The 26879-nt window shown below is 47.0% G+C and overlaps 1 protein-coding gene across 7 annotated transcripts in view; it reads right to left on the reverse strand.

The window, feature by feature from the left end:
* The window catches only part of NIN (ninein), a 298787-nt gene that overhangs the window by 79271 nt on the left and 192637 nt on the right, over positions 1-26879 (reverse strand). For all 7 annotated transcript variants that reach the window (XM_078659731.1, XM_078659730.1, XM_078659727.1 and 4 more), the window contains 3 exons: positions 9411-9524; positions 6689-6802; positions 5874-6020 (listed from right to left, as the gene is read on the reverse strand). In XM_078659731.1, coding sequence (XP_078515857.1) covers positions 5874-6020; positions 6689-6802; positions 9411-9524 — 375 coding nt within the window. The remainder of the gene's footprint in view (positions 1-5873; positions 6021-6688; positions 6803-9410; positions 9525-26879) is intronic.

Raw genomic sequence — 26879 nt, forward strand, 5'->3', positions numbered from 1 at the left:
ATGACGAGCTGGGCTCGTCATGAGGTAGCCTCCTGCTACGCTCATGACGAGCCCAGCTCGTCATGAATAATGGGTTTTTGTAAAGAAGAGCACAGGAGGGGAATTTCGCTAGCGCTCATGTGGTTAACTGTGTTTCAGGTTTCTTTTTATGATGCACTGCATTTACCTTACATAAACCCATTCCGAGATTTGCATGCGCGTCTTCGGCTCTCTGCAGCTGGTACTGGTCACAGGGTCTCGCCAAAGGTCACACCCCTCTCCCAACTACAGTTGCCTCAGGCCAATCCCAGGGCCCAGGGGCAGGCAAACACTGCTACACAAAGCCTTTTGTGTGCAGCAGTGTTAGCCTTTTGTTTTTTGTGCACCCCAATCTGGCACTGGGTTTCAATACGTAGCTGTCTGACCAATCCCATGTAAATCCAAACATCGCCATTAGTGGCTTAAACGTTTAGTGCCACATTTTACTCGTCTCCCGCCAAACATGCGCATAACTTGACATACCAACAGAAAGCAAAATCTGCTATCTATTTCTGTGCATATTCATCAAACTACACTGAAGTCATTAGAAAATTTCATGCAGATCCAGTGTGTCAAAGTTATTAGCAAATAAAAAAAGTTTTGACCTCCTCTTAACAGGACCTACCCCTCCCTGACCATTGCACCTGTTCACAACCAGAAATACCAGCAGTGGGTGTACCTTGCAGACTGCCTGCCACATTTCATGCAAATCATTTAACACTGTCCAACTTATTAGAAAATGAACATGTTTTTGCCCCCAGCCCTCCCCTTTATGAAGCGGCACAAAACTTTTTTTTAATGCATTTTTTACTATGAGAGGTCTCACGTTCTTAACAAATGTACATAACAATTCTTCTGAGGGCACAATGTCATCATTATGTCCTAGTACAATTGTAAGAACTCATTTTGTTATTCAGTCCAAATGCAAGTGTTGATTGTCTATTCCCAGTCTATTACATACAGTTCTCTAGAGCAATCTAACTTCACCCAGTTTGTGTCTGCACCACCAATGACATCGGCTTACTTTGGCTAGAATCCATATTCTGAGGTCGTTGCACCAAAGTCGAAAAATAGGCCCCCCTTGTTTGGGGGTCTGTTTGAAACCCAAGGCTGTCGTATATTAGTATAACTTATTTTGTTTAGTTAGGGGCATGAATGTTGTCCCATTACAAACCAACATCCAGTTTTACTATATTCCTCACTGATCTTTGTATTGTAAAATCCACTTTGTCACAGTATATTTTTCCGGTGTAGTGAGACCTATTGCAGGAAAGTACCCCTTCTTGACATGGTCAATCCGACTTCATGCCTTGTACATGATGCGAATTCGACTGGAAGTGGACTGGGTTCCTTCCTGCTAACTAGGTCCCCAGTGCCAGATCTCCTTCCCAAAACTGTACAATCGTTCCCTAAAATTGCCTTACCTTTAACACCCTTTATAAGTCTCAAGTATATGGTACCTCTTTTACCTAGGGCCTGAGATACCAAGGAGGGTCCCCAAATGATTGTAGCAAGAAGTGTGCCATCCTAGGGGACCCCTCATGAAAGTCAAGCAGGGCTGCTATGGCAGGCTGCGTGTTTTGGTGCAGACAAAAGTGAAAACATGACATGTCACACATTACGTGTGTCATGTCCCCTAAAAATTTATTTCGTTTTTGTAAGTCACCCCTACAACAGACCTTACAGCCCTAAGGCAGGGTGCTTAATGTTACATGTGAGGGCATACCTTAATGAGCAGATATGCCCCTGTGCTGGTCAGTTTTATACTCCAGTGCAAGTGAACAGGGAAGACATTTTAATAACTGTGCTGGACACGGGTAAAAATGACTGGTATCAAACAACTCATATTCACAAACCCACCATGACAACAGTAGTTAATTTGTGAATACATGCACACAGAGGGTACCTCAGAGGTGCCCCTTGAAAACTTACCAGCCTCGGGTGTGCTGGCTAACTGGTATCTGCCAGCCTACGACCGGAGACAGATTTCTGACCTCCAAGAGTGAGGGCCTTTACTCTCAGGAGGGCAGAAACAAAACCTGCTCAGCAAGAGGGTGTTTACACCCCATCCCTCAGGATGACCTTCTGATTAGCATTCCTAGGCCAGTGAGCTTCAAAGAAGCTCCCACCTTTGCAATGTGAATCTGGCTCCCATTGCAGGAGAGGAGGCCGACCCCCTTTGTCCAGAACCCTTTGGCATCTGGACAAGCAAGAAATTAACTAGGCAAGTAGGCGTGGCCACCACCAAGCTAGTACCACCCCTAATATGGCCTAACCTAATGTGGGTACGACTTTTCAGAAGTGGCCATCTTTGTGTTGGCACATTTATGAACCCAGGGACAGGGCTATGCCCATTTCCCCATCGGAAGTGGTCATATAGGGGACGTGATGACCACAAGTGTCAGTAGCCCATTGGCTACCACCCTACACTCCCCTAACACTCCTAAATTTAGTATTTAGAGGAACCCCGGCACCGGGAAATCCAATCCTGCCAACCTGAAAGATGAAGGACAGGAAGAGTCGTGTACTGAAAGAACTGAAGATCAGAAGATCCAACAACTGACCTGCCACCAACCCTGCCAGCTTGCCTGCTGACTTCGACAAATGCGTCAAAACTCTTCTTGAACTGCAGCTGCTGATTCCCCAAAGCCCGGGAGACCCACCAGCACTTTACCCAGGAACTAAGACCTCCCGAGAAGTAGCAGACCTGCTTCCCTGCAACCATCTAAAGACTCCTATGAGGACTTCGTGAACGCAAAAACCGAAGCTTGAAGACATCACTGCGCCTGTTGCTTCCAGCCCGAGTTGAAGTGGGCCAAAGGTGTTATTGTGCTCCCCCAGCCCTCCAGAGACCGAGTCGACTGTGGTTTCGCAGTCAGTAAACTCGGACGTCGCCTCTGCACGCAGGCCCCCTCTTTGGCGACTTCTCCAGGTAAGAAAAACCGACACCTAAAGACATCTCTGCACCCATTGGCCGCGGAGAAGATGCCCAAAAGTGTCCCTATGTCCCACAGCCTCATGACACCTGAGCCTCCATGCAGGCTCAGCCCGACTGGCCTTGCAGTTTGAGCCTGTAGTCTCTTTACACAAAGATCAATCCCCATAGTGTAACATTGGGCACCTAACGCTGCTTTGCATCCCTGCACCTGCCCACCCAGTGCCGCTGGTGGTGTTCTGCTGGTGCTGCCTTGGATCTTGCCAACCACTCACTTTAACTACTGGAGATTGATCCCGAAAGTCGCTGTGCTGTACTGTACCTGAAGACCTCACTGACTGTTCCTCCCATAGGATAACATAGCAGCTTCTAAAAATTGAACTGAAAGAATTTTCCATTTTAAAACATACTTACCTGAAAGAACTGTTTTTGGTGCCTAAACATATTTAAAGATGTGTTATTTTTAGGTCTCGCCTAGGCAGCGTGCATGCGCTGCTCTAGGAGGGCCTTTAGCCATCGGTCTTCACTGTTCAAGCACTGCACTCATGCTTGTGGCGGCATCCACCTTGCGGGAGCGAGCAGCGGCACGCGACATGCACGAGTGCAGTGCATGAAAAGTGAAGACTACACGTGCACGCAACACTCCCTGGGCTTCCCGATCCTGCATAAGCGCTGTACTGATGCTCATTACCCTTCCTTCGCTCTCCGGTGCTAATGGTGCAAATCCACTGTTATTTGCAATTGTTCGAACTACCCGTGTTCTTTATACCCTATCATGCGCCCCTCCAAGCCCCTTGGGTATAGTACGTGTGGGGTGATGCAGGACTTAACTTTGCTGCGGTGGCTACTATGTTTACCACCTTCGTGCCTGGCCCTGGAGGGCTGCAGGGCGTTGCCGTATGTTCTTTACCCACAGTATGCCGGACCAGGCCTCACAATGCCTCCGGTTGGCCTTGGGTCTCTTCAGCCGCCTCCCACACTAGTTTCCTTCTGTGCACCGACCCGTCGTTTTCTCCAGCTCGGGCCCTTGGGTCACTCACCGCTTTCCTAGGCTAGTATGTCTGCATTCAGCGTGACCACCAGCTAGCCTCTCTCAACTTGGCTGCAAGTTGTTCCGGGGTCTGCTCGCTTCTCTCCTTAGGCCTCTTCTGCCACCCCCGCTAGTTCATTTCTGCACACCACTTGGCTTTTCACTGCAGTTCTGGCCCTAGATATCGCTCACTGCTTTCCCTGGCTGGTGTGTTTTCACTAATGTGGCTGGTGCTGGTCTCTCCCACCTTGCCCGCTCGTCACTCCGGGGCCCGCTCGCTTTCCTGCGCGGGCTACTGCTGGTTTCTGGTGTTTGTGCTTGATGTTGCACCCAGACTTGGAAATTTGTGTTCCCTGGTTAGCTGTGGCTATCACCACACCTCTAGTCTGCTGTGAGGAGTTTTACATACAATATGCCCCAGGATTATGTTGGTTATTCCTTAGTTAGCTGCCATCTTGGATTGGTTTGTCCACTTAGGGCGGGCTCCCAGCCACAAAAGCTTGGTCAGTAGGCCATCAAGGTTCCCCGAATGCCCCAGAACACATACAGACATTTTAATAGCACAAATTAATGCTATTCCTATCATGTTGAGGATCACTTAAGACCGGAAGTCTGTCAACCCTCAGACCCCATTCAACACATGCTTCATTCTGCTTTATGTGAGCTTTGCTATTATGTGGTACATTAATACTTAGGTACTGCAAAGAGGTTGACTGCCAGTGTAGACCTAGTTAACGGAAAGCACCCCACCTTCATGTGCCCATGCAATCAAAGGAAGATTCTGGCCTTTATCCAATTGATAAGAGTCCTGACATTGTACAGTATTCTTACAATAAATTCAGAAGTGTTCTGATCGATCTGTAGGGAAAATGTACATGTACCAGTTATCTGCATATTGGTGTACCATCAGAGTGTGCAGCTTGGCATGGGCTTCACTACTAGAGCAAACAAAGGGGATAAAAACCATTCTTGTCAGGTGCCTCACTCCAAGTCCCATTACTGGACAAAATCTTGCAAGTTTTTACTCATGCTTGAGGTCTACACTGTCTTACCCAGTGGGTAACATCTAGGGCCAAAATTATATTTATACCAAAAGGATTCTCAATACCTAGTAAGCCGACCACATACCGCCCCTTAATACTTTCAAGGTGAGACCTCACGAGTTAAACACCTCAGCAACCCAGAATTTGCCTGGGGGACATTAGCTGCATTGTGAATGCCAAATTTGGAGCATTAGTGTCCTCGGGTACCAAAGTTCTAGACAAATTAAAAAATACCTTTTCAATTGAATGCGTGCCTGAACCCTGACTGCATATTTGCGTTTATTATACAGCAGCAGTCCGTACTTTATAATAAACACACACTGTCTGCTCAGGCAAAACAGTAGGCGAGCCACAGAATTTGGGGTCTGTAAGGTCTCCTTGTGTGTTCATCAGCAACTGAGGTTTGTCCACTTGAGAATCTTGTGCACCCAACGGGTACATATTTACATATGTCTTTTTAGTTCAAACTCAACATATCTGGCGTCTATTGCAGCAGAGCCATGTGCCTCTTGCATTATATACCCATACACTTAAAACCTTTGATCTCTTGACTAGGAATGTACAGCATTACAACTGAGCGAATAAATAATTCATAATAAATGCAAACACACTTTCAAGCTTAAGAGATGTGGTTTGATATTTGTAGAGGAGAAAAATAGCAGGTTTGAAATGTGTTTTTCCATGAATAGGTGTGATTTTTGCTGGCGATTCAGAAGTCAAACCCACTCATGTTAAAATCTTTGTGAATCAGGGCCTAGGTTAGCTGGGTTTAACGATATTAAAATCGACACTAATCTATGCATCCCACCTTTGCAATTTAACCACCATTCACTACCAAACAAATCACCTTATCATTAGCATTTTGTAGTTGCTTGTGTAATGACATCACTTCCTGCTTGAGAGCTTCCTTTTCTTGCTGGGTAACACGTAGATCTGATTTTATCCGCGACAAGTGAAGGTTTGCACTTTGTAGACTATCTTCTAGTTTACAACTCTGAAATACAAAGTGGAGCCATTCATAATTTATATGTATTTAGAAAATTGAAACGATTGAAGAAAAAAAAAAGGCGGAAAATGCATGGTGAAAAGGTGGGTGAAAACAAACAGGTTTAATACGGCTCAGTGGCATTTTGGCCAATGATTTTAAAAATACTTTGTTATTTCAGGGTTGTAGAGTACGCAAATACAAGTAGCATATTTTACATTTTTAATCATGCGATTATTGCTTCCCTTGTCATGTATGTTGTCTGTTACTGTTGATGTGTTGACTGGAGAGTTTTACTTCTTTTGATTGACAAACTTACTTGACTTGAAATTATTTCTGAAAAGAATGGCCTGTCAAGAAAACCCAGTAGGACACTAGTCTGAACTTCTGCCATAAATGTGTCCATTTTTTATCTTTTAAGTATCTACTTGACATTTTCTATTACATAGAGCTCACCTGTACCAGTTAAAATTACAATGTAGATTAAAAATTAAGAAACAAGCAAGAGAAGCAGTATACTGAATATGCAGAGTTCGGCACACTGCAACTAGCAACAATGAACGAGTATTAATCAAAATGTGCTTCTGCTAAGTACACTTACTAGCCTCCTTTGACTAAGAAACTATCCTAATGTATGCGTGCAAGAGGAAAGTTTCAAACAGTGAATGGAATACTACCTTTTCCTGTGCAGCAGTGAGCTGTGTCTTTAGAGTCTGCAACTCGAGCCCCCACGACTTCTGTTCTTGCTTCAAGCTGGCAATTGTAGTCTCTAAAAATGGCACTTTAGCAGCCTAAGACGGAAACAGAAGAAATAAAACATAAGTCTTATAAGCACAATTCGCTAAACTTCTGGAACTTCATATCAGTGGTCAGGGACCATGATGAGGACAAAATAACTACACTTAATTTTTAAAGAGTTTACTGTGAACTCATGCCAATGAATACTCACGTTCTGTAGCACAAGCTACAGGTTGTAGAGATTGAAGCTTACAGGAACAGTGTGTGAACTGTTGCTATCAATCTCGGGTGTTAGTTGCTAATTTTGTTAAAAAAAGGTTTCTCCAATGACTGACGCTGCGCGTTACTAATTATATATTTATGCAAGACTCTTATACATAGCTGCCAAGTGTGACATCCTGTGACCAGAATGTAATGAGCTGCAGGTGAAAAAAATCAATGACTGTCAGATCCTTGCAGTACATGCAGAGGTCTTGATGCCCATTCAAGTGATCTAGTCAGCTGTATATCAGATTCACTTTAGACATAACCAAATATAGTATGGTCATATTTTTGGTGATTCAAACGACCAGCTTAATTTATGTGCAACTATTATTGCGCTAAACGCGAAATACATATTCAGCTGACAAAAAGTTTTCTTATTAATGGTAGGGTTAAAAACAAAACGTATTTGAAAAACAGTAAAAACAGTAAAATTCCAGACAAATTCGGGTGCAGGTACTGTAGACAAGTTGTATACACACTTTTGGGTCCATGAAGCAAAGGGAGAAGTAGGTTACGACAAGCAAGAACAGGATGTAAAGATACAGGAAACTTTATCTAGAATGTAACTACATGTAGGGCAATTTCTTAACTGTCAAGAGGGTTTGAGCCATAAAATTTAGTTTAGACATGTGAACTGACTGTGCACTGCCTGCTAAAATGACTAAGAGTGCTTCTGACCCCCAGGAAGTTAAGTTCTCAAGCAGTTAAGGTTTAAATGTAAATCATTGGCTGGAGAAAAGGACCAACATGCAAATATACAAACAAAAAAAATACAACAGGAGAGTAAGCAGGAACACAAAGAACTTTAAGACCATCATAAAACGTTCAGGCCATATTTTCCCCAGATAGTGCTGCTCGTGGGCAAAACACGAGCACCTCAAGTGCACTGGCAATCTGCACACCATTGTGCATAAAAATGCAGGCACCTGTATAGGCACAGTCAAGTGTCTGCCTGTGCTGAAAAACACAGAGTACATGGTCATCCGATGCAGTGTTATTAATCGCTCTACAGGGCGCTTTTTTTTTTTAACATTGGAGCATCAGTCACCCATTAAAATCATGGTGCACATGTGCAAAACCAGTCCCTGTAGTTCAACCCATATGGACAGGGTGTGCGTAAGTGCATCCAAACATACACTTCCAAAGAGAACTAGGCAGCAATTTGAAGACCGACACCTACCAAGGCCATAAACAGGCACATGTTAAATATCCACCTTGTGACTGGTGGTGGTCGACAACATCTCTTGGGGCCAGTTCGTCCTCGCACATCGTAGTGGTGGAATCCTCTAAATGGCACAACCAGATGCAAAGAAGGAGAATGCCTCCTTTGAGTAAGTGGCTGTTTAAAGAACCTTTCTGGCTCTTTCTGTAATATGTAGTCTTGTTCCATGAAGTGTATAAGGGCATTTAGCGGCCTTTGCACATGGAGTGAAATTTCCCTCCTAATCTAGCCGTTATATTTGAATATTTTATTATATTTTGAATATGGGTGTACTAAAGAAGCAGCAAATTACACTTCCAATATCATGACCAAAAAGCATCAATATTACCAGGAGTCAATTGCTAGCATTGTAAACTGTGCATATTGTTCTTTTAATCGCTTCTGTAACCTGCAGTGTTTGTGAAACAACTATAACAGTACCAGTTCAGTAGTAGGGTTTGGAAGTTGAACACATGCTGCTTAGTAATTCTAATAGAGTGCGCATTTTGGTAGGCTTCAGGATCATGGCTTGCCCAATATCCACTGCTTGACTGAGAACTTACTAGGCACTCTGTAAAAATGTCCATCCTATTCTGTCATGCTCTCCTTGCAAAGGTAACTCTCAACAAACACAAACAGACACACAGTGCAATATCATTGTTAAATCACACTTGTATAACTCACAGATAGCACAGATAGAGGGGGAACGAAGAAATGGGATATAAGGACCTCCAGGAAAGCTTTTTTTTACCTTTATGTCATGGCCACCTTTTAATACTATTATTGTAAATAAAGGATCACAGTTGTGTATTTTTATACAGCCCTCCATGCCACGCGTCATTTTTCAGCGTTTATCAAACATTAGAAACAAAAATCAAAGCTGCCTGTGCCAGAAGCTATTTTACAGTAAATTGTAATTTCTGTTTCAGAAACGACATAATAGACATCCAAGGACTTTAAAATGATGAAGGAAAAACAATAGTACCTGAAATACTAGACCTGTGCAATAATCCAACAAAATTAGTTTTTTTTTGCAGATCGTTTAATATAAATAAAATTATGTTCTGCAATTCAGGAAAGCCAGGAAGAAGAGGAGATGAGATGTACACAAGAACATTTTTAATTATGTAATGGGCACAATGACTCATTTTTGTCGGGTACCTAACCAGCCACAATCAGCGTTTAAACTATCTTACCTTCTCAACACATCTGTTAAGTTCCTCGTTCAGTGCTTCTTTTTCCTTCTGCAACTTCTCATTTTTGCTTAGAACCGCAGAAAGCTCCCTCTGGAGATCAGAACATCTGGCCAGCTGCGAAAAACAAAACAAGTCAACTGCTTGTATCTTGCCTAGTGGAAGAGAATATTTACATCGTTTTTTTTTTTTTTTTTTTTGTAAGACCTTTATTGATAGAAATCGCAGATACAACACAACTAAGAGCCCGAGGGCTCACATATACAGTACGGTGCAATACAGGAAGCGCAAAGGATCCGATTCAGGAATATTGAGGTCTAATTTTTAAAGTTCTTGTTCCGAAGGATAGACAAGAGCAGGATATCATATCACAACAGGTTGGACGCCGGTCTATTACGATCAGGATAGATAAATGCACATTGTAACAAAAAACCAGAATCGCTGCGTACCGCCTAGGAGATAAACGTCTAAACCCAGAAAGAAAGAAAAAGAAAAAGAATAGAAGGCCCATAGAACCAAAAATAAACCCCCCCCCCCCGCCCACTCCCCACCCTGCACCCCTGCAGCTGGCTACGGCCTACCCCCCCCTAGCAGTGTGCCTGTCGCCCAGTAAAAGGAGTCCCGAAATATAGAGAGTAAGAAAAGAGTCCTAATCTAAAACTCTCGTAAAAGAAAGAAAGGCGGGGAGGAGTCCACCACCCGTCCCTCGGCTCCACCCTCCCGTAAGGCCAATAACAGCACAAAATATGGCGTCTAGCGGTGGCAAGCAGTACAAGCAAAGAAGTCGGAAACACGTATGCAGCCCACAGCATAAGCAAGGGTAGCAATCCACAACCCACATATCAGTCCCCGGTATCACCCTCCCATAGTTCCAATAATGGCTTGAAGCGTAAAATCCGTTGACAAAAAACATTACTAGCAAAGCAATTTATAAAGCACGAAACCAGCAGATTGTATAATCAGAGAAATCAGCATGTCGCATAGCCAGCTCGGTCAGCAACGAGGAACCCATCAGTCAATGATAGGAGGCGTTCATCCCTGTCCCGTTTTATCTCGTTCACCACTGCCTACCAAAGTGTCCCAAAAGAACGCGAACAGCAACCCAAAAATGTCAAATCGATTCAACCACCCAAACGTGTCAGCTGCGCGCAAGTCCAATGGTCCCAGCCTGGGCAAGAAATGAACCATCTCCATGGTATATTGCGGAGCCGAGCCAGGAAGGAAATTGTCAACATCCAACAACATCCGAGGCGGCCCCCGGGCAATGGGGAGTATGGCTTGGGGCGAGCACTCCCGTCGCGATACCAGTCCGAGGTCTTCACATCGTCCCAGACATGCAACATCCTCAGCATGGTATGTTTCGAGGTTCGGAGTCTCAGATCCGCCATTATAATGTAGGGCAGCCATCTTGTTGGAGACGGACGTGGAACAAGGAGAATCGCCATGTACCTGTAAATCTTCCATTCTCAATCTTCCCAGTGCGCTCACGATATCATCCACCGCGTTGATCAGGGTTTGAACAGAGTGAGGCATGAAGTGACGGAGGGAGAGAACAGCTGCCAAAAGATCGCCATAACCCAGGTCTCCTCTACTCTCCCCTCCGAGTGCGTCCCCCTGCGCCACAATTCCGCCATCACACTGTAGCCCAGGCTCCCCCAGGCTGTATTCCATCATGTCCGTTGTAGGCGTGAGTGTGGACACTCCGAGTCAGGCCAGGGTACTCAAGGTGGGAAGCCAAAGTTCCGTGCACTATGATAGTGGCAGACGATGCCAGTATGTTGCCACAAGCTAAGACCCATAGAGACGTTTTCCTGCAAAAAGTAGCGGGAGTAGAAATCCGGGAGCCTCCCGCCGATTGCGGGACATTACTCAAGCCGTTTCTCGGCGGCCAGCAAACAGGGCACTTGCAGCCGTGCGGTTGCCCCGTACAAAGAGCCAGGCACGATTAAATCCGTACCTACAGTCCAACGGGGTTTGCGTGCTGAAGTTCGGCCGTCTCGCACATGAAATGATCCGACCGGCTCACCGCGATCGTTGGCATCCCGTGTTGTGCACTTGGTAGCCGGCCTCGCTGCCTACTCGGGGCCCCGGTCTCAGAGCTGCTGCGGGCCGCAGAGTTTAATCGGTCATTTCTCCCGCTTGCAAGGATGTTACAGCCTCAGGATTTCTCCGTGGGTCGCCGGAAGTCATCATCGTCCACAATTCGCCACTGCGGTTCAGGATAGCCGGCAGGATTGCTGCAAAGGAGGAGATGGTCCTCGGAGCCGAGGGACTGGACGTCCTACCCGGACGTCATCTTGGCTCCTCCAAATATTTACATAGTTAATCATCTGCTATCAGGGTTTATGGAAGTTCTCTCAACAAAATAATATTTCCAGCGATGTATGATATATTGAGACACCAGAACAGCAAAAGCTGAATGTTGCTCTGCCTTTGGTAAAACATAAAAAATTTAAGATTTACATTTCCCAACAGAGAAAAATTGGCTGTCTAATATAATCCAGATTCCAGGCAATTATTACAGAGTTGGGAGCAAACAGGGAATTAGAAACCAAATCGGGGTTACAAAAGAATTAGAAATTTCGAGCACTTTTCCCCTCGCAAATTTTGCAGGGTAAAGTGTGACATAATTTGTGCAGGGAAAATAGTGCACATTCCTAGTTTTGCAGCTCATAAATGGAGAAACATGGAATATTCCAGCAGTACCCCAAGTTCTGCAGTGAACTCTGAACGAGGGAGGTAATATTGCTCTCAGTAAATCCTGCACCCAGTGGTAGCAGTATTTACCATTTAAAGTATTACTTCCGAAAATAATAGGTAACTCGTAATGAACTCTGTTAAGGTGGATATGAATTCCCCAAAATTATAAATACCGAGGCATCGTCCACGTGAAACGAAGAATTTATTTTTACGGGGTGTTGCGAGGCAAGGTTCTGTGTGCAAAGTCACGTCAAAAGGGTTATAATACTCTTGAGCAGGTCTCATAATGTTCCTACTCATTTGATAGATGTGTTGTTTTGAGTTAGTACACGCAGACCACCAAATTGCATGTTAACACCAAAAGATAAGACTTTAGAGATTCTTTACAATTTAGAAAGAGTATATTCTTTACTTTCAATCATTTTAAGTACGAATATCATTCATTTTAAGGATCCCAGCAATTATAGCCATTTCTGCCAGTCTGATGATGATTATATTTTTCTGGTATTTCAGTAATAGTTATTTAAAGGAGATTTAGCAATACAGTGTGCATCTCCAAGGAGATGACATTTTCTTTTAAACAAGGGAAACTTGTAGTCAGTCAGAGGGACTTGAGATTTAAGCACCCATTTACTTCGGGTATGTCATGTTATTGTAAAAGAGATATGCTTAGAACTGTATTGCAAATAGTATGGCCTTAGATTCCTACGTCAAACATTAACATTAATGTAAAGTAGTCAGCCTAAAACCACACATCCTAATTGGCTTAGTTAATCTCTAGGCACTTTATGATGGGAATGATGCTCAAACCCCTTTAATCCATCACCATTATGAGCCACAGAGCAAAGCAGCCTAGAATTAAGTTCACTGTGTGGGCTATATAAAATATGCTTTGCTTTTTTTGCTGTTTTTGTTTTTATTTTCAGCATTTACACCATTTCAGTGACTTGGAGCAAGCCATATTGGGAAACTGATCTTTTTTGTAACAGAGCTATGTGGATAAATGTTATTGGTAGGATGCTCAAAAACATTTGGAAGGAAGTGTGCATCTTTCTTGATGCGTCACTTTATTTGTGTACAATAAATCTGTTTTGCTAAAAGTACCTTATAATGGTACCATTCTGCATGAAGACTAAAAATGGACCACTCCTAGCTTGCTTTCAATCGTACAGTTAGCTTACCCAGAAGGAGTTTTGCACAAGGCCAGTGAAGTGAGCACATATAGGGCGTTCTTGCTGCACACACACAAATTAAATAAGAGGGAATACTTGGAAGTGCATATGTTTATTGTTTACAAAACTGGGCATTATTTTTTCTACTGAATATGTTGTGCGGGGCCAAACATTTTTGTGACAAAGAGTGCTGAGTCGCATTGATTAATACATTAAACTGGTATTCAAAACAAAATCTTAAAGTTCGGCATATTCAAATTCCTTGCAAGAGTATTGATCTACATTTTATTTAAAAGATTTACATCCATTCTGAATGTACTGTAGTGAGAAGTGTGGCTCACTGGTTAGAGGAGGCAGACCTGGAAGCAGAGGTCAGCCCGGGACCAGGGTTCAATTCCCAGCTCGGCAGGGTCTTGAGTCCTAAAATGTCCATGGACTCGACAATTCTCGCTCCGGTGCCTACTTGATTCACGGGTTCACACTCTGCGACTCTGGGCAATAGCTTGCTTAATCTCCACAACGGCCCCTCGCGGCGGGATGCCTGGCTTTCACCTTGCGGATACCCTGCCGGGGTTATCTCACAGGGGAATACCAGGACGGGTTCCCTAAGCAAGCGCTTAGAAACCGCTCGGTGATTTGCGCTATATAAATTCCTGTACATTTACACATTTACATATGCCCTGCTTTTCAAATCAATAAAAATAATTAAAAAAAATAAAATAAAGATTTACATCCAGTCAGGTCTACCTTCATTACAATGAATGTTGGTGCTAGGAGGTGGGAGAGACAAAGAGAACTAACAGAAGCCTGTTGGAGAGGCAATGTGTTGCCTAAACTCCAGTGAATATCGCATTATCGCGATAGAGATTTTGGGCGCATTGAATCAAGTAGTCAGATACTGAACAATTATGCTATATGACCACCATCAGGAAAGACTAGTAAACAAAAGGGGTGGTTGCCTGCCACTGGAAAGCTCAAGAACAGCTAGAAGATCCTGACTGCAGTGGGATAGCAGGAGGTGGCAAGAGGTAACAGACTGTGGTCTAGGAGTTTCAGGGTCTTGGAGTTAAAAGTGATTCCTGTACCTTGATTTTGAGTACCGCAGCTCTCAGACAGGTTGAGGGACTAGAGCCAACCTGAAAACCCGAAGACATTCCAGATACACCACCAGGTTATCTATGTGTCCAAGGAGCTACAAGTAGTTAGGATAAGGTGGAATCTATCTCTGTAGGGCCCAAGGGCCAGTTTTGTCACTGGACCGAGGCATGGAAGTTCTCCCACAGAGAACAATCTTGGAAAGTACCTAGTGTAGCCATCACTTAAAGGAGTAGGAAGCTCCCACCTGACTCCAGACACAACTACTGTGATAGCTATCACCGACAGAGTTGGTGAAGAATGCCTGGCCAGGTGCACAGACAGGAGTCGGTTGCACTGTACTACAAAGTAGCACAGCATGCTGGTGCAGTAACAAGGAAGATAGATATAGACGTTTTTGATCATATGGCTGAAATAACGGGAGGGGGAGAAGGACATTACATACCATGCACATGTTGCAATCTCTGAATACCAAACTGGCCTTTTGTGCTTTGACAAAGCACACAAGAGAATATAAAGATGTATCTAGAGAGGCAGAGACATTAATAGACACATTTACAATTATATCCTTCATGGTAGAATTACTAAGGCTTAAAAAAGGGTTAGAAATCCTTAAAACCGTTGACATCCAGATGGAAGGAGAAATGAGGGAAAGGAGAAATGAGGGAAGGGAGAAAAGAGGAAAGGGTGCAGCAAGACTTTGGTCCACTGGAGAAAAGAAATGCACCTCCAGGAACAAAAAAAATATTAATCAGAGAAAAGAGAGATGTAGGAAAGTGCCTCTTTAGACATGGTTACCCCCACTTTTTGCATGGTATCGGACGGAAGTGCACTGGGTTCCTTCTATCCAGGTCGCCAGTGCCAGATCTCTTTCCCTAAAACTGTACCCAATTGGCAATACCTTTAGCACCCCCTGTAAGTCCCCAGTAAATGGTACCCATCGTACCTAGGGCAAGGAGGCTAAGGAGGGTCCCTAAGGGCTGCAGCATATATTGTGCCACCCCAAAGGACCCCTTAGCACCAACATGCAATCTGCATTGCAGGCTGAGTGCCATGGTGCAGAGATAAGTGAAGACATGACATGGCACGCCTCCTGTGTGCCATGCATGTAGACACTGCATGCAGTATAGGTAAGTCACCTCTCCAGCAAGCCTAACAGCCCTAAGGCAGGGTGCATTATAGTACATGCGTAGACCTATCTGCTTGAGCAGATATGCCCCTGTGATGTCTTAGACGATTCTTAGCTTTTATAAGTAGACAGAGAAGCCATTTTGAGAACATGTGCTGGACAATTTTGTTTGCGAGTTCCCAAGCTACATGATGGCTCCACTGAAACTAGAGATGTTTGGTATCAAACATCTCATATTAATAAACCACGTTGATTCCAGTGAAAGATTTATTAATACATGCACCCAGAGAGCACCTTAGAGGTGCCCCCTGAAAGCATACTGACTACTAGTGTACTGGCCGACTGCTGTAGACCAGCCTGCCACCACAGACAGATTTTTGACCCCCTGCAGTTGAGAGCCCGCGCTCTCCGAGGGCATAAACAATGCCTGCTCTGGCCGGAGGTATTGTCACCTCATCCAAGCAGGATGGCTAAGTGATCAGCATATCAAGGCAGGAGGCTTCAAAGGCCTCTGCCACCTTTGGTATGCGATTCAAGGCTGTATCAGACAGGGAAAATGCCACCAGTTACCCTGGACCCATTTGGCATCAGGACAGGTGGGAAAATGAGCTAGTCAGGAGGCGTGTTCCCCTCTCAGGCTAGTTCCATCCCTTCGATGGGCTACCTGATGTGAACACGAAATTTTGAATTCCGCCATCTTAGTTTTGGAGGAATTAGGCTCTCTGGGACAGGGTTATGCCCACTCCCCACATGAAGTGGTCATATAAGGGTGTATAGAACCTAATGTTAAGTAGCCCATTGGCTACTACCTGTAACTCCCCTTAACACCCATGACTTGAGTATTTAGGTCACTCCTGAAGACAGGAAATCAGATTCGATAGATCCAGAAGAGGTTCACTGATTGGCCGCTCCCTGGCCAACTCCATGCAGTAGGCCCCCAGGAAGAGATACCCATGTTCCTGAAGGTCAGACCTGTCTCGTCCCCCAACCCCACTCCCCCCCCGCCCCCCGAGTAAGAGGACACCAAGACCAACCAGAGCCACACATGACCAACACCGGGGGTGCCAGTCCCCTCGCAGCAGACAGAGCCCCTGGCAGTCCAATCCAGGCTCCCACTACAGTGACCAGCTGTCGAGGGATATCAGCACAGCAGAGACCAGTCTCCAGAGTGGCCCAGCTGTCCTGATTTTGCACCCTCAACCTGCGAGACGGACAACCACAAGGCCCTGGATGAACAGAGCCAGCTTACCTTTCCACTCTGCACCCGAGCGCCCCTGCCCGGGTACGACAAACTTGCTGTGCCCCCTTGTTCCCAGACCCTTGTGACTTGAGCCACCATTTGGGAGCTTCTGGCTTATACCCAAGTCCCCTTCTGCAGCTTGCTTGTAGGTGGCCTCCCTTCTTTCCATAGGTGTAGCGCATAAAGCTACCAACCAGACCAGCACCTCTGCCCTTGGACTCACAAGGCATGTAACGCGTAACTGCTGGTGGTACATTGGACCTTGGCACCCCAAGTACTGATGGAGGACACCCCCCCACCCCAAGAAACCGATCGTAAATAACAGTAAGCAACATATGCCTTTTCTCCAATAGGTAAACACTGTTGAGTGAAGACCCATTTAAGTGAAATGTTACCTTACCTGTAAAAACTCATATTTCAAAAAGTACTTGCTTGATCACGAAGTTCTTGGTACCAAAATGTATATAAAAATACGAACTTTTTCTAAATTGGTCTCGGAGTTATTTTGGTGTGTGTCTCACTTATTGCCTCGGAGTTCAACAAATACTTACCACTACCCTCTGATAAGCCTTAACTACTCCCCCACACTACCACAAAAGAGAGCATTTAGTGTTCTCATTTTTGCCTCTGTAAACCAATTAGGGTTGCCTGGACTCTTTACACAATGCACCTCGTTTTGATCCACTATATAAAGAGCCAGCTTTCTACAGGAGGCAGAGGCTGACCTATTAAAGCTAAGGTGAATCCAGTTCCTCCTAGTGGGCTAAGAAAACAAGCTATATTTAACAAGCATTTACAATGCAACGGTCTCGCCTTGAGCTATTTGCATTGTAAATGACAATTTTTTATTTATGTGTTGGTTTTGAAAACAGATAAATAAATAAATGGCATGGTCATGTTACTTAATCTTCTCTTCTTCTCCCTTCTCTGTCTTTGTTAACATCTGCCTCCTGAAATCTAGCAGCAGTTTGCGCGGGGACACACTGTTCTTTTGTGTAGCCAGGCGCTTTACAAATTGTTTATTATTATTATTAACAAAGCCAATAGCTTAATCTCTCGCAAATGTGAGACCTATTATATTTGCACACACACACAGCCACACACACACACACAGCCACACACACACACACACACACACAGCCACATACACACACACACACATGGATGTGGTGGTAGTGGATCTGGTGGATGTGGTGGTGGTGGATGCGGTGTGGTGGATGTCTATAATTGTGTCATTGGGTGAGAGCCCTTCAAGTCACCACCGAGTCTGATCCCTATGTTTCCGTTCTCTGACGTTAGGGCAGCATGACTTCTGGCCCGGATGTCACGGAATGGGGCAAAGGGTCCTCTACTAACCGTGGACCCCACAGACACAAAGGAGGCAGCGATCACAGGTGGCGCTCCAGCACCCTGACCGTCTGACCCCTGTCTCTACTGTCACCAGTCGGTATGAGGAACCCCAGCTAACAGGGAGCAGCTGTGATGGTCGCTGATGAGCGGTTTAGAGAAGCTGTTATCGCGGCCTAGGCCCCTTGCCCTGCTCACTTAAACTGGAAAGCGCACCTTGGAGGAGTGAAATGTATTTATTTACCTTAGTAGTGGTTTGACGCTACATCGGACAGATAATGACGCTCAGTGCGTTTGTGGAGTGGTGTGGCTCACTGGTTAGAGGCGGCAGACCCGGAAGCAGAGGTCAGCCCGGGACCAGGGTTCGATTCCAGACGCGGCAGGGTCTTGGGCCATGGTCAGCGGACTCGATAATTCTCGCCTCGGTGCCTACTCCAACCATGGGTCACACTCAGCAACTCTGGGCAATAGCTTGCTTAATCTCTACTAACGGCCCCATCAGCGCCGGGGATGCTGGTCTTCACCTTGGAGATGCCCAGGAGGGACCATCTCACAAGGAAAGCCAGGATGGGTTCCCCAGTGGTATACAGCGCCGGGACGCCCCTTTGCTGGGGCAGCTGTGCGCTTTACAAGTATACGACATTTAACATTTAACATTCTCGACATCACCACTAACCTCTAATGAGGGCAAGCATCGCGCAACAGTACGAACTGCCTTAAAATCAAAATATTATTTTAAAAAAACACACTAACACTGAAAGTACACTTACCAAGAAACCACAATGCACGGGCAACGGAGTGCGTTGGGGGGGGGGGGGAGGGGGCCTCCCCAGCCATTCCTTTAGCTTTGGGGACCTGGAATAAATATTTACTGTCGCATTTACATGCCAGAGAGATGGTGAGTAGTTGTTTTGGCAGAAATGACGGGGCGATTGGTGGTGTAAGATGTAGTGGCCTCCTGGTCATAGCCCTGGCACTTAATATTTTAACAAATTAAGCACTGGGTGTGTTACAGCTCCAGACAGGGTGTGTGACAAATGCGTCTCAAGCTGGCCTTAGTCTGCTGAACTTGATAATCTGGTGCTAACGACAGAGGGACTTAGCTCAAAGGACCATCAGCCTTGTTGTGATTGTGAATGAAGTTGGAAAACTGCCCAGGCCGGCTTTGTCCTCTACACAGGAGTCTGCAGATGAAACAGGAGCAGGGCAATTTCATAGTCAGCTCTCACCAGAGGCAGCCCCTTTATCACTGTCTGTAAATAAGAAATCAAACTCCGATTTATAGCGTTTACTAAAAGCGTACCCGCTAAAAATGACATAACCTGCTTGAATTTCGGACATACAAAGTTTAAAATAGTTTTACCAAACTCTGTCTTATAAAGTAAGATAATTGTCAACAGTACAAGGATGAAGGTTAGCTAAATCCACAAAACGTCATCACGTTAAATCACTTTTGTCAGAGCCAACCTGGGAGGCCCTCATAAAAACAGGTATGGCATAATTCCGAATAAATGCAGTCCTCTCTAAGATATACAACTAGCTGTATCGTGTTTGCAACGTTAAGCTGACTGCTTTACACGTCTGACAACTGTACGGATTTTACAAAAATGCTCTTCTCTAAACAGCGGCAGCTATGTCAATGGCAATTCAGTATTAGGCTTAACAAGTACTTTTGTCGAGACGCATTAAGGGAATCACCCAACATGGCACATGCCGAAAGCATCTGTATCGATTTGTAACATCTTCATATACAGAAGAGCACTCTGAAGGAAGGCAAAGTGGTAACACGTAAAACAAGAAGCTAAACACAATGGAAACAAACAATGGGGAAACCAACTTCAAAGAGGATTCCAGACTTTGTGGCCAACAGTAGATGCGCACCTTCGCCCACATATTCTATACCACTCAATCACCACGCTTCACGAATACTCGGTTCCAAACTGCTAATAGTGACACCAAATCCCATGCAGAAACTGATTGATCCTCGCTGATGTCCCTCTGCCCAACCAGCTGGAGCACCCCCGGTCTCACTGCGCCTACCTCACCTTGCCGTCCGATTTCCTCATCACCTTCTTACACTTCCCGTACGACCCACTGCCCACGGTGTGGAGCTCCTGGTAATCCTCCAGTCTGGAAGGCATGGCTACAACGGGGGACAACTAGAAGCTCAAGCTCTCCACGTAGATAACCTGCGAAGCGACAGTAACAAGTCCTGCAACCTTCAAACTGCGCCGCCTCTGGGGGCGCGCGTCTGATTGGACGCAGACAGTGCGGTTCAAGACTCTCTGATTGGAGGGCCGACATAAACAAGGAAGGTCGCTAGGCGGAGAAGAACGATTATGTTGCACAATCCCTTTAAATTGATGTAATTGAACATTTAAAATAGAGGTGGATGTGCTTACAAATTAACAGGATGAGCAGAGCCAAGAGTCTGGCTTGGCTCTTAGAGCCCGTGCATGAGCCGAACCCTGAAAATATTTGCCTATATATGATGCAACAAACAGCACATAAAACATGATGAAGTCAAATCACAATTTAAAAAAAATATCTTTCACAAGCAGAACGTTTGACATTACAATTCTCATTATAGCACTCTACTGAGAAGACCTTATCAAAAGTCCTGCCCCCACCTTGGTGTGTGCCATTAGTGTACTACAAGGCATGACAGTTGTCACGTGAACACTGGATGTGGATTAAATCCTTGTAGATTGAGCAATACTATAATCTAATAAATCAAACAACATGTTTTTGTACAGCACAGCTGCATTCCAAACTCGGACATAGTAGTTTAATTTGCGATTGCGAAGAAAGAGGAGACCGGTACAATAAAATATTTGCCCAATATCACACATTTTGGCTAGGCAGTGAAGCCGTGATTAATGCAGGCTTTCTGCTTTCACATGGCACTAATCAAAGACTAAATAGTTATCTATTTGTCTCTCCTTTTTACCGCAACTGTTAATGCTTTGCTTTACCTCTTTTGCATGAGGGTAGAGGAAGGTTGGCAGGCAGAAGTCACGAGAAAGCTCGGCCCTCATGGCTCGAGTATCCAACATGACCTCGAGCCGAGCCTCAGGTTGGAGCTTGGCTCGAGCTTTCAGCGATTCGCCCACCTCAAATTTAAAGCAGCACGCCTACTGAGCCTTCAATATCCACTACTTCCAAAGCCACTGTGTTGTGTAGCCACTCAACAACTAATATCCTCTTCCGTCTCATCACGTTACCCGCCAGGTCAGGCAACCACGTGGTCCACTGCAGTGAAGGCTACGCTCCACGAGCTCCACGGAGCCTCGCGCCATCATTGCTTTCACCTGAGCTCCAGCCTCGGGACGCCTCCAGAACGTTTTAAAGCTGCAGCCAATCCGGTGACCCGAGGCGTCATTAACCACGTCAAACAAATCAACCGGGAAGGAAATGTACGATGGCACAGGACTGGAGACCTGGAGATCTCTCTTCCAATGGCTAGCCTCCATTTATGGAGCTAGCCAATGGAAGAGCAGGCGGGACAAAGCCCCCGTACTGTTCTAACATAAGATTTCGCCTGCGCGAACGCTGCTGCGCAGCGGACGCCAGGCGAAACCTAAAAATCAGGTCAATAACCCCCACAACGAGCAAGGAGATAAGGGGGTCTGAAGATCTATGAAAGCAGAACAGCCTTTGTTTCCTTGGAATGCCCAACGCAAAGCAGAGGTCCTTCTGCAACACGAGTCGCTTGAGGAGATAATCAGAGGACAAAACAGCATAGACACGCTGAGAGTGCCCTTATGGTCTCCTATTAGTTGTTCTGATGAGATTAGATGAGCTTTCTAAATACAGGTTGCAGCTGATTACAGAGTAGCAAGTTTTTACTGACAGGAATAATTAACTCTCCAGTTTCCCCCCAGTTGGAATTACTAATTTTATGTGGTCAGTTCAGGTGTGAACCATCTATTGCGCTTAACCTTTCTTAGAACCAGGTTACATTGATATAAAGTTGATGGTTGGAGCCTTTAAGTAGGGTGTTCAAAATGTGAAGATGCTGCATCAAACACACCTTCAGTTCATCAATTCTTAGTATTAATTTATGTGGACCCAGTGGTATGGTTCTTGCAGTGTGTTCTACAATTAATAATTGGAAGTGGACCACTAAATCCTCTGTCCCAATACATGGAATAGGAGCCTTGTAGAGAATAAACTCATTCTTGAAAAACACCTGGCCAAGATGATGAGCTGAATTACTTACCTATGGATTTAGAGTTCAGCATTCTTAAAATGAAGGCACAAAGTCCTCTTTAAAAGTAAGAACTGGACCTGCAGGAGCCTACAGCCAGAGTTTAATGCGTAAAACAAATATAATTTCAGAGGAGTGATCAATTGCAACAATACCCCTAGTACCCATCTCCGCCCCTACTCAGGACTCTGACCCCCACTATCCGGCCTCCTAATTAACTGCCGCACATCAGTAAAGCATGCCTCTAATGTTGCCGATCTCATCCGGATCCAAAAATCAGACTTAACGATCTTGACTGAATCTTGGCTCAATAAATACTCATTGCCCTGCCTAGACCTTAGTCCCTCCCAATTACAACATCGTAAGACAGGACAGGCAATCCAACAAAAAAGGGGGAGGCATTGCCTGCATTTACCGCTCTAACCTCCTTGTTGCTGAACTTCGGCTGATCCTACAGACTCCTGTGAATACCTTGCACTTTCCTTATGTAACACCACCACCCAACTGTGCAGACTGCACATCTTTTACTCACACCCCAAGCATGAATGACACCTTCACGGACTACCTTATGGATATTATCACAGTCTAGGCTTCCCATAACTCCAATGTAATTTTCCTTGGTGACGAACAAGTTACTTACCTTCGGTAACGATATATCTGTAAGAAACAGTAGTTAGTATTAGATTCCCTACCTTAGAATATCCCCAGGCGTCAGTCTGGATCCGGAAACTTTTGCGTAGCAGTACCCCTGCGCGTCGGTAGGCGTCGTCTGCAGGCGTCCCCTGCAGCTCCGCGTCGTCGGCGTCGTGCGCCGTGATGACGTCGCTGGAGTATATAGACGCCGCCTCCGCGCGCTGACGTCAGTTCTTTGCACACAGCTGTTCCGCGCCAGAACACGCAGAGCCATGTGAGAACCAACACTGGTGCCATGTGAAACTAGGGCCCTGAAAGGGATGTCCTTAACCCTAGGTATCAGTTCGCAGAACGGGGAGGATGGGTGGGGCGGTAAGGAATCTAATACTAACTACTGTTTCTTACAGATATATCGTTACCGAAGGTAAGTAACTTGTTCATCTGAAAGAAACAGGTTAGTATTAGATTCCCTACCTTAGAATAGATACCCCAGCAATACCAACCCCGGTGGTGGGTCTGCGAACCAATACAACCTACACCAGAAAATCCTGGAGGACCGAACGGCCAAAGAAGCCATCCCTCCGGACTTGACTGTCCAGGCAGTAGTGCCTCGCAAAGGTGTGCAGCGAGGCCCACGTAGCTGCCTGGCAAATGTCCTGCAAAGGGACTCCCCGGCCCAGAGCAGTAGTAGCCGCCGTGGCCCGAGTGGAATGGGCTCTCAGCCCGACAGGAGGCTCCTTCCGAGCCAAAGAGTAGCACGCTTTGATGCACAGGACGACCCACCGGGAGATGGTTCGTTTCTGTACCGCCCGTCCCTTCTTCTCACCCACGTAGCCAACAAACAGTTGGTCATCCACCCGGAACTGGCATGTGCGATCCATGTAAAATGAAAGCGCACGTTTTGGGTCCAGACGATGGAGCCGCTCCTCATCTTTTGAAGGATGCGGAGGCGGGAAGAAGGAGGGTAAGGTGATGGACTGCCCGATGTGAAAAGCAGAAACTACTTTGGGCAGGAAAGAAGGTCTAGTTCTCAGAACCACCTTGTCTGGATGAATGGACATGAAAGGAGGTTTGACAGAAAGAGCCTGGAGCTCACTCACTCTCCTGGCAGAGGTGATGGCAACCAGGAAGGCCGTCTTTAAAGTGAGGAGACGGAGAGGACAGGAATGAAGCGGCTCAAAGGGAGCGCACATCAAGAAAGTCAGAACCAGGTTCAAGTCCCACTGAGGCATCACAAACGGAACAGGTGGATACATGTGCGTGATGCCCTTCAAGAATCTCGTTACAATAGGGGACTTGAACAAAGATGGCTGATCAGGTAGCCTTAAGAAGACGGAAAGGGCAGAAAGGTAGCCCTTGATAGTGCCCAGAGCAGAGCCCTGCTGGGCAAGAGAGAGAAGGAAGAGGAGAACCTCGAAGAGAGGGGCAGAAAGGGGATCCACAGCCTTTGCTGTGCACCATGCCACAAATCTGTTCCACCGGCAGGCGTATACCGACTTCGTGGAGGGACGCCTGGCTGCCAGAATCACATCACAGACTTCAGGAGGCAAGTCAAATGGCCTCAACTGTCGCCGCTCAATCTCCAAGCATGGAGGTGGAGACTGGACAGGTTCGGGTGGAGGACCGTCCGCTGCTGCTGCGACAGAAGGTCCTCCTGAAGGGGCAGGCGGATCGAGGGACCGACTGACATGCTGAGTAGCTCGGGATACCAGTACCTTCGAGCCCAGTCCGGAGCCACAAGGATAACTTGGGCCCGGTCGCGCCTGATCTTCTTCAGCACTCTGGGCAGAAGTGGTATAGGCGGAAAGGCGTACAACAGACCGCAACACCACTCGCGCCGAAAGGCGTCGCCGAGCGAGTGCCGTCTTGGAAACTCCAACGCGCAGAACTGATGACATTGCGCGTTCTCTTCTGTGGCGAATAGATCTAACCAAGGCTCTCCCCAATGCAGAAAGAGACCTTTCGCCACGTCCGAGTTCAGACGCCATTCGTGATCCACCGAGCACCGACGGCGGAGTTCGTCCGCCCTGGCGTTCAGAGAACCTGCCAGGTGTTGAACCGTCAGAGTCACGCCCTGACGTTCCAGCCATTGCCAGAGGCGCAGAGCCTCCTGGCAAAGGGTCCACGACCCCACTCCGCCCTGCTTGTTGCAGTACCACATGGCGGTGGTGTTGTCCGTGAACACCTGCACTACACTCCCGTTGACAAAGGGGAGGAATGCCTTCAGTGCTAGGCGAATCGCCCGCAGCTCCAACATGTTGATATGGAGCCGGGACTCCGCCGGAGACCAGATGCCTCTGATCTCCGCCTCTCCCAAGTGGCCTCCCCAGCCCTGGAGGGACGCGTCCGTCACAACTACGTGCTCCGGTTGGGGAAGGGAGAGGGATCTGCCTCTGACCCAATCGCGGTCCGTAAGCCACCACTGCAACTGTCTCGCAGTGCCCTCCGAGATCAGGACATGGTCGGATAGGTTGCCTTGATGCTGGGCCCACTGAAACTTCAGGTCCCACTGCAGAGCCCGCATCCGCCACCGGGCGTGATGCACCAGAAGGATGCAGGAAGCCATCAGCCCCAGCAGCCGCAGCGTCAACCTGACCGAAACCCGGGATAACGGCTGAAAGATGGGAATCAAAGCCTGTAGATCCCGGACCCGCCGTTCCGGAGGATAAACCCGAAACTGCGCCGAGTCGAGAACCGCTCCGATGAAAAGGAGCTTTTGAGAGGGACACAGGTGTGATTTCGGCACATTGATGGAAAACCCCAGCTCGTGCAGGAGGTCTGCCGTCATCTGAAGGTGGTGGACGACTGTTTGGGGCGAGCCCGCCTTCAACAACCAGTCGTCGAGGTAGGGGAAGACTGAAACCCCTAACCGGCGCAGATGAGCTGCGACCACCGCCATCACTTTAGTGAACACCCGTGGGGCGCTGGTAAGGCCGAAAGGGAGCACGATAAACTGAAAGTGCTCGTGGCCTACCGTGAACCGCAGGTAACGCCGGTGGGCCGGCAGGACGGGGATGTGAAAATACGCATCCTGCAAGTCCAACGCCACCATCCAGTCTTGCGGGTCTAGAGCAGCCAAGACCTGAGCCAAAGTCAACATCTTGAACTTCTCCTTCCGGAGGAAGCCGTTGACGTTCCGTAGATCCAAGATAGGACGCAGGCCCCCCTTGTCCTTCTTGGGTACCAGAAAGTAGTGGGAATAGCAACCACACCCTACTTCTGGCCCAGGAACGCGCTCGATGGCCCCCTTGGCCAAGAGGGCCGTAACTTCCTCCTGCAGAAGTGTCAAGTGGTCCCCCGACACACGGTGGTTCTGCGGTGGCATGGCTGGAGGAGTGGTCTCGAAGGGGAGGGAGTAGCCCCTTCGGACGAGCTGCAGCACCCACCTGTCCGATGTGATAGTGCGCCAGCGGGAGTGGTGATGGCGAACCCTGCCACCCACCGGCGTCACATGGTCCTGAAAGCTCGGACTAGGAGGATTTGGAGGCTGCTGCGGGGGGAGGTGTGGTCTGACCTCGCCGCTGTCCCCGACCGCCTCCACGGCGGAATCCACGGCCGCCACCGCGTTGAGAAGTGGTCTGCGGTGCGTGGCTGGCAGCACGTGTGGGACCGCCCCATCCTTGGCCACGAAAGGAGCGAAACGAACCCGTTTGCTGGCGCTGGGTCGAGAGACCCAAGGACTTGGCCGTGACCCTGGAGTCCTTGAAGCGCTCAAGCGCGTTGTCCGCTTTGTCGCCAAACAGGCGACTGCCATCGAACGGCATGTCCATCAAAGCATTTTGGACATCCGGTGAGAAGTTGGCGGATCTCAGCCAGGCGTGGCGACGAATCGCCACCGTCGCGGACATCGCTCTGCCCAGCGAGTCGGTCGTATCAAGACCACACCTGATGGAATACCTCGCCGCGTCTCGGCCTTCAACCATAGCCTGGCCGAGCTTGTCCCGTA

This window comes from Lissotriton helveticus, chromosome 9, assembly GCF_964261635.1.
Source record: "Lissotriton helveticus chromosome 9, aLisHel1.1, whole genome shotgun sequence".
In the NCBI taxonomy this organism is placed as follows: Eukaryota; Metazoa; Chordata; class Amphibia; order Caudata; family Salamandridae; genus Lissotriton; species Lissotriton helveticus.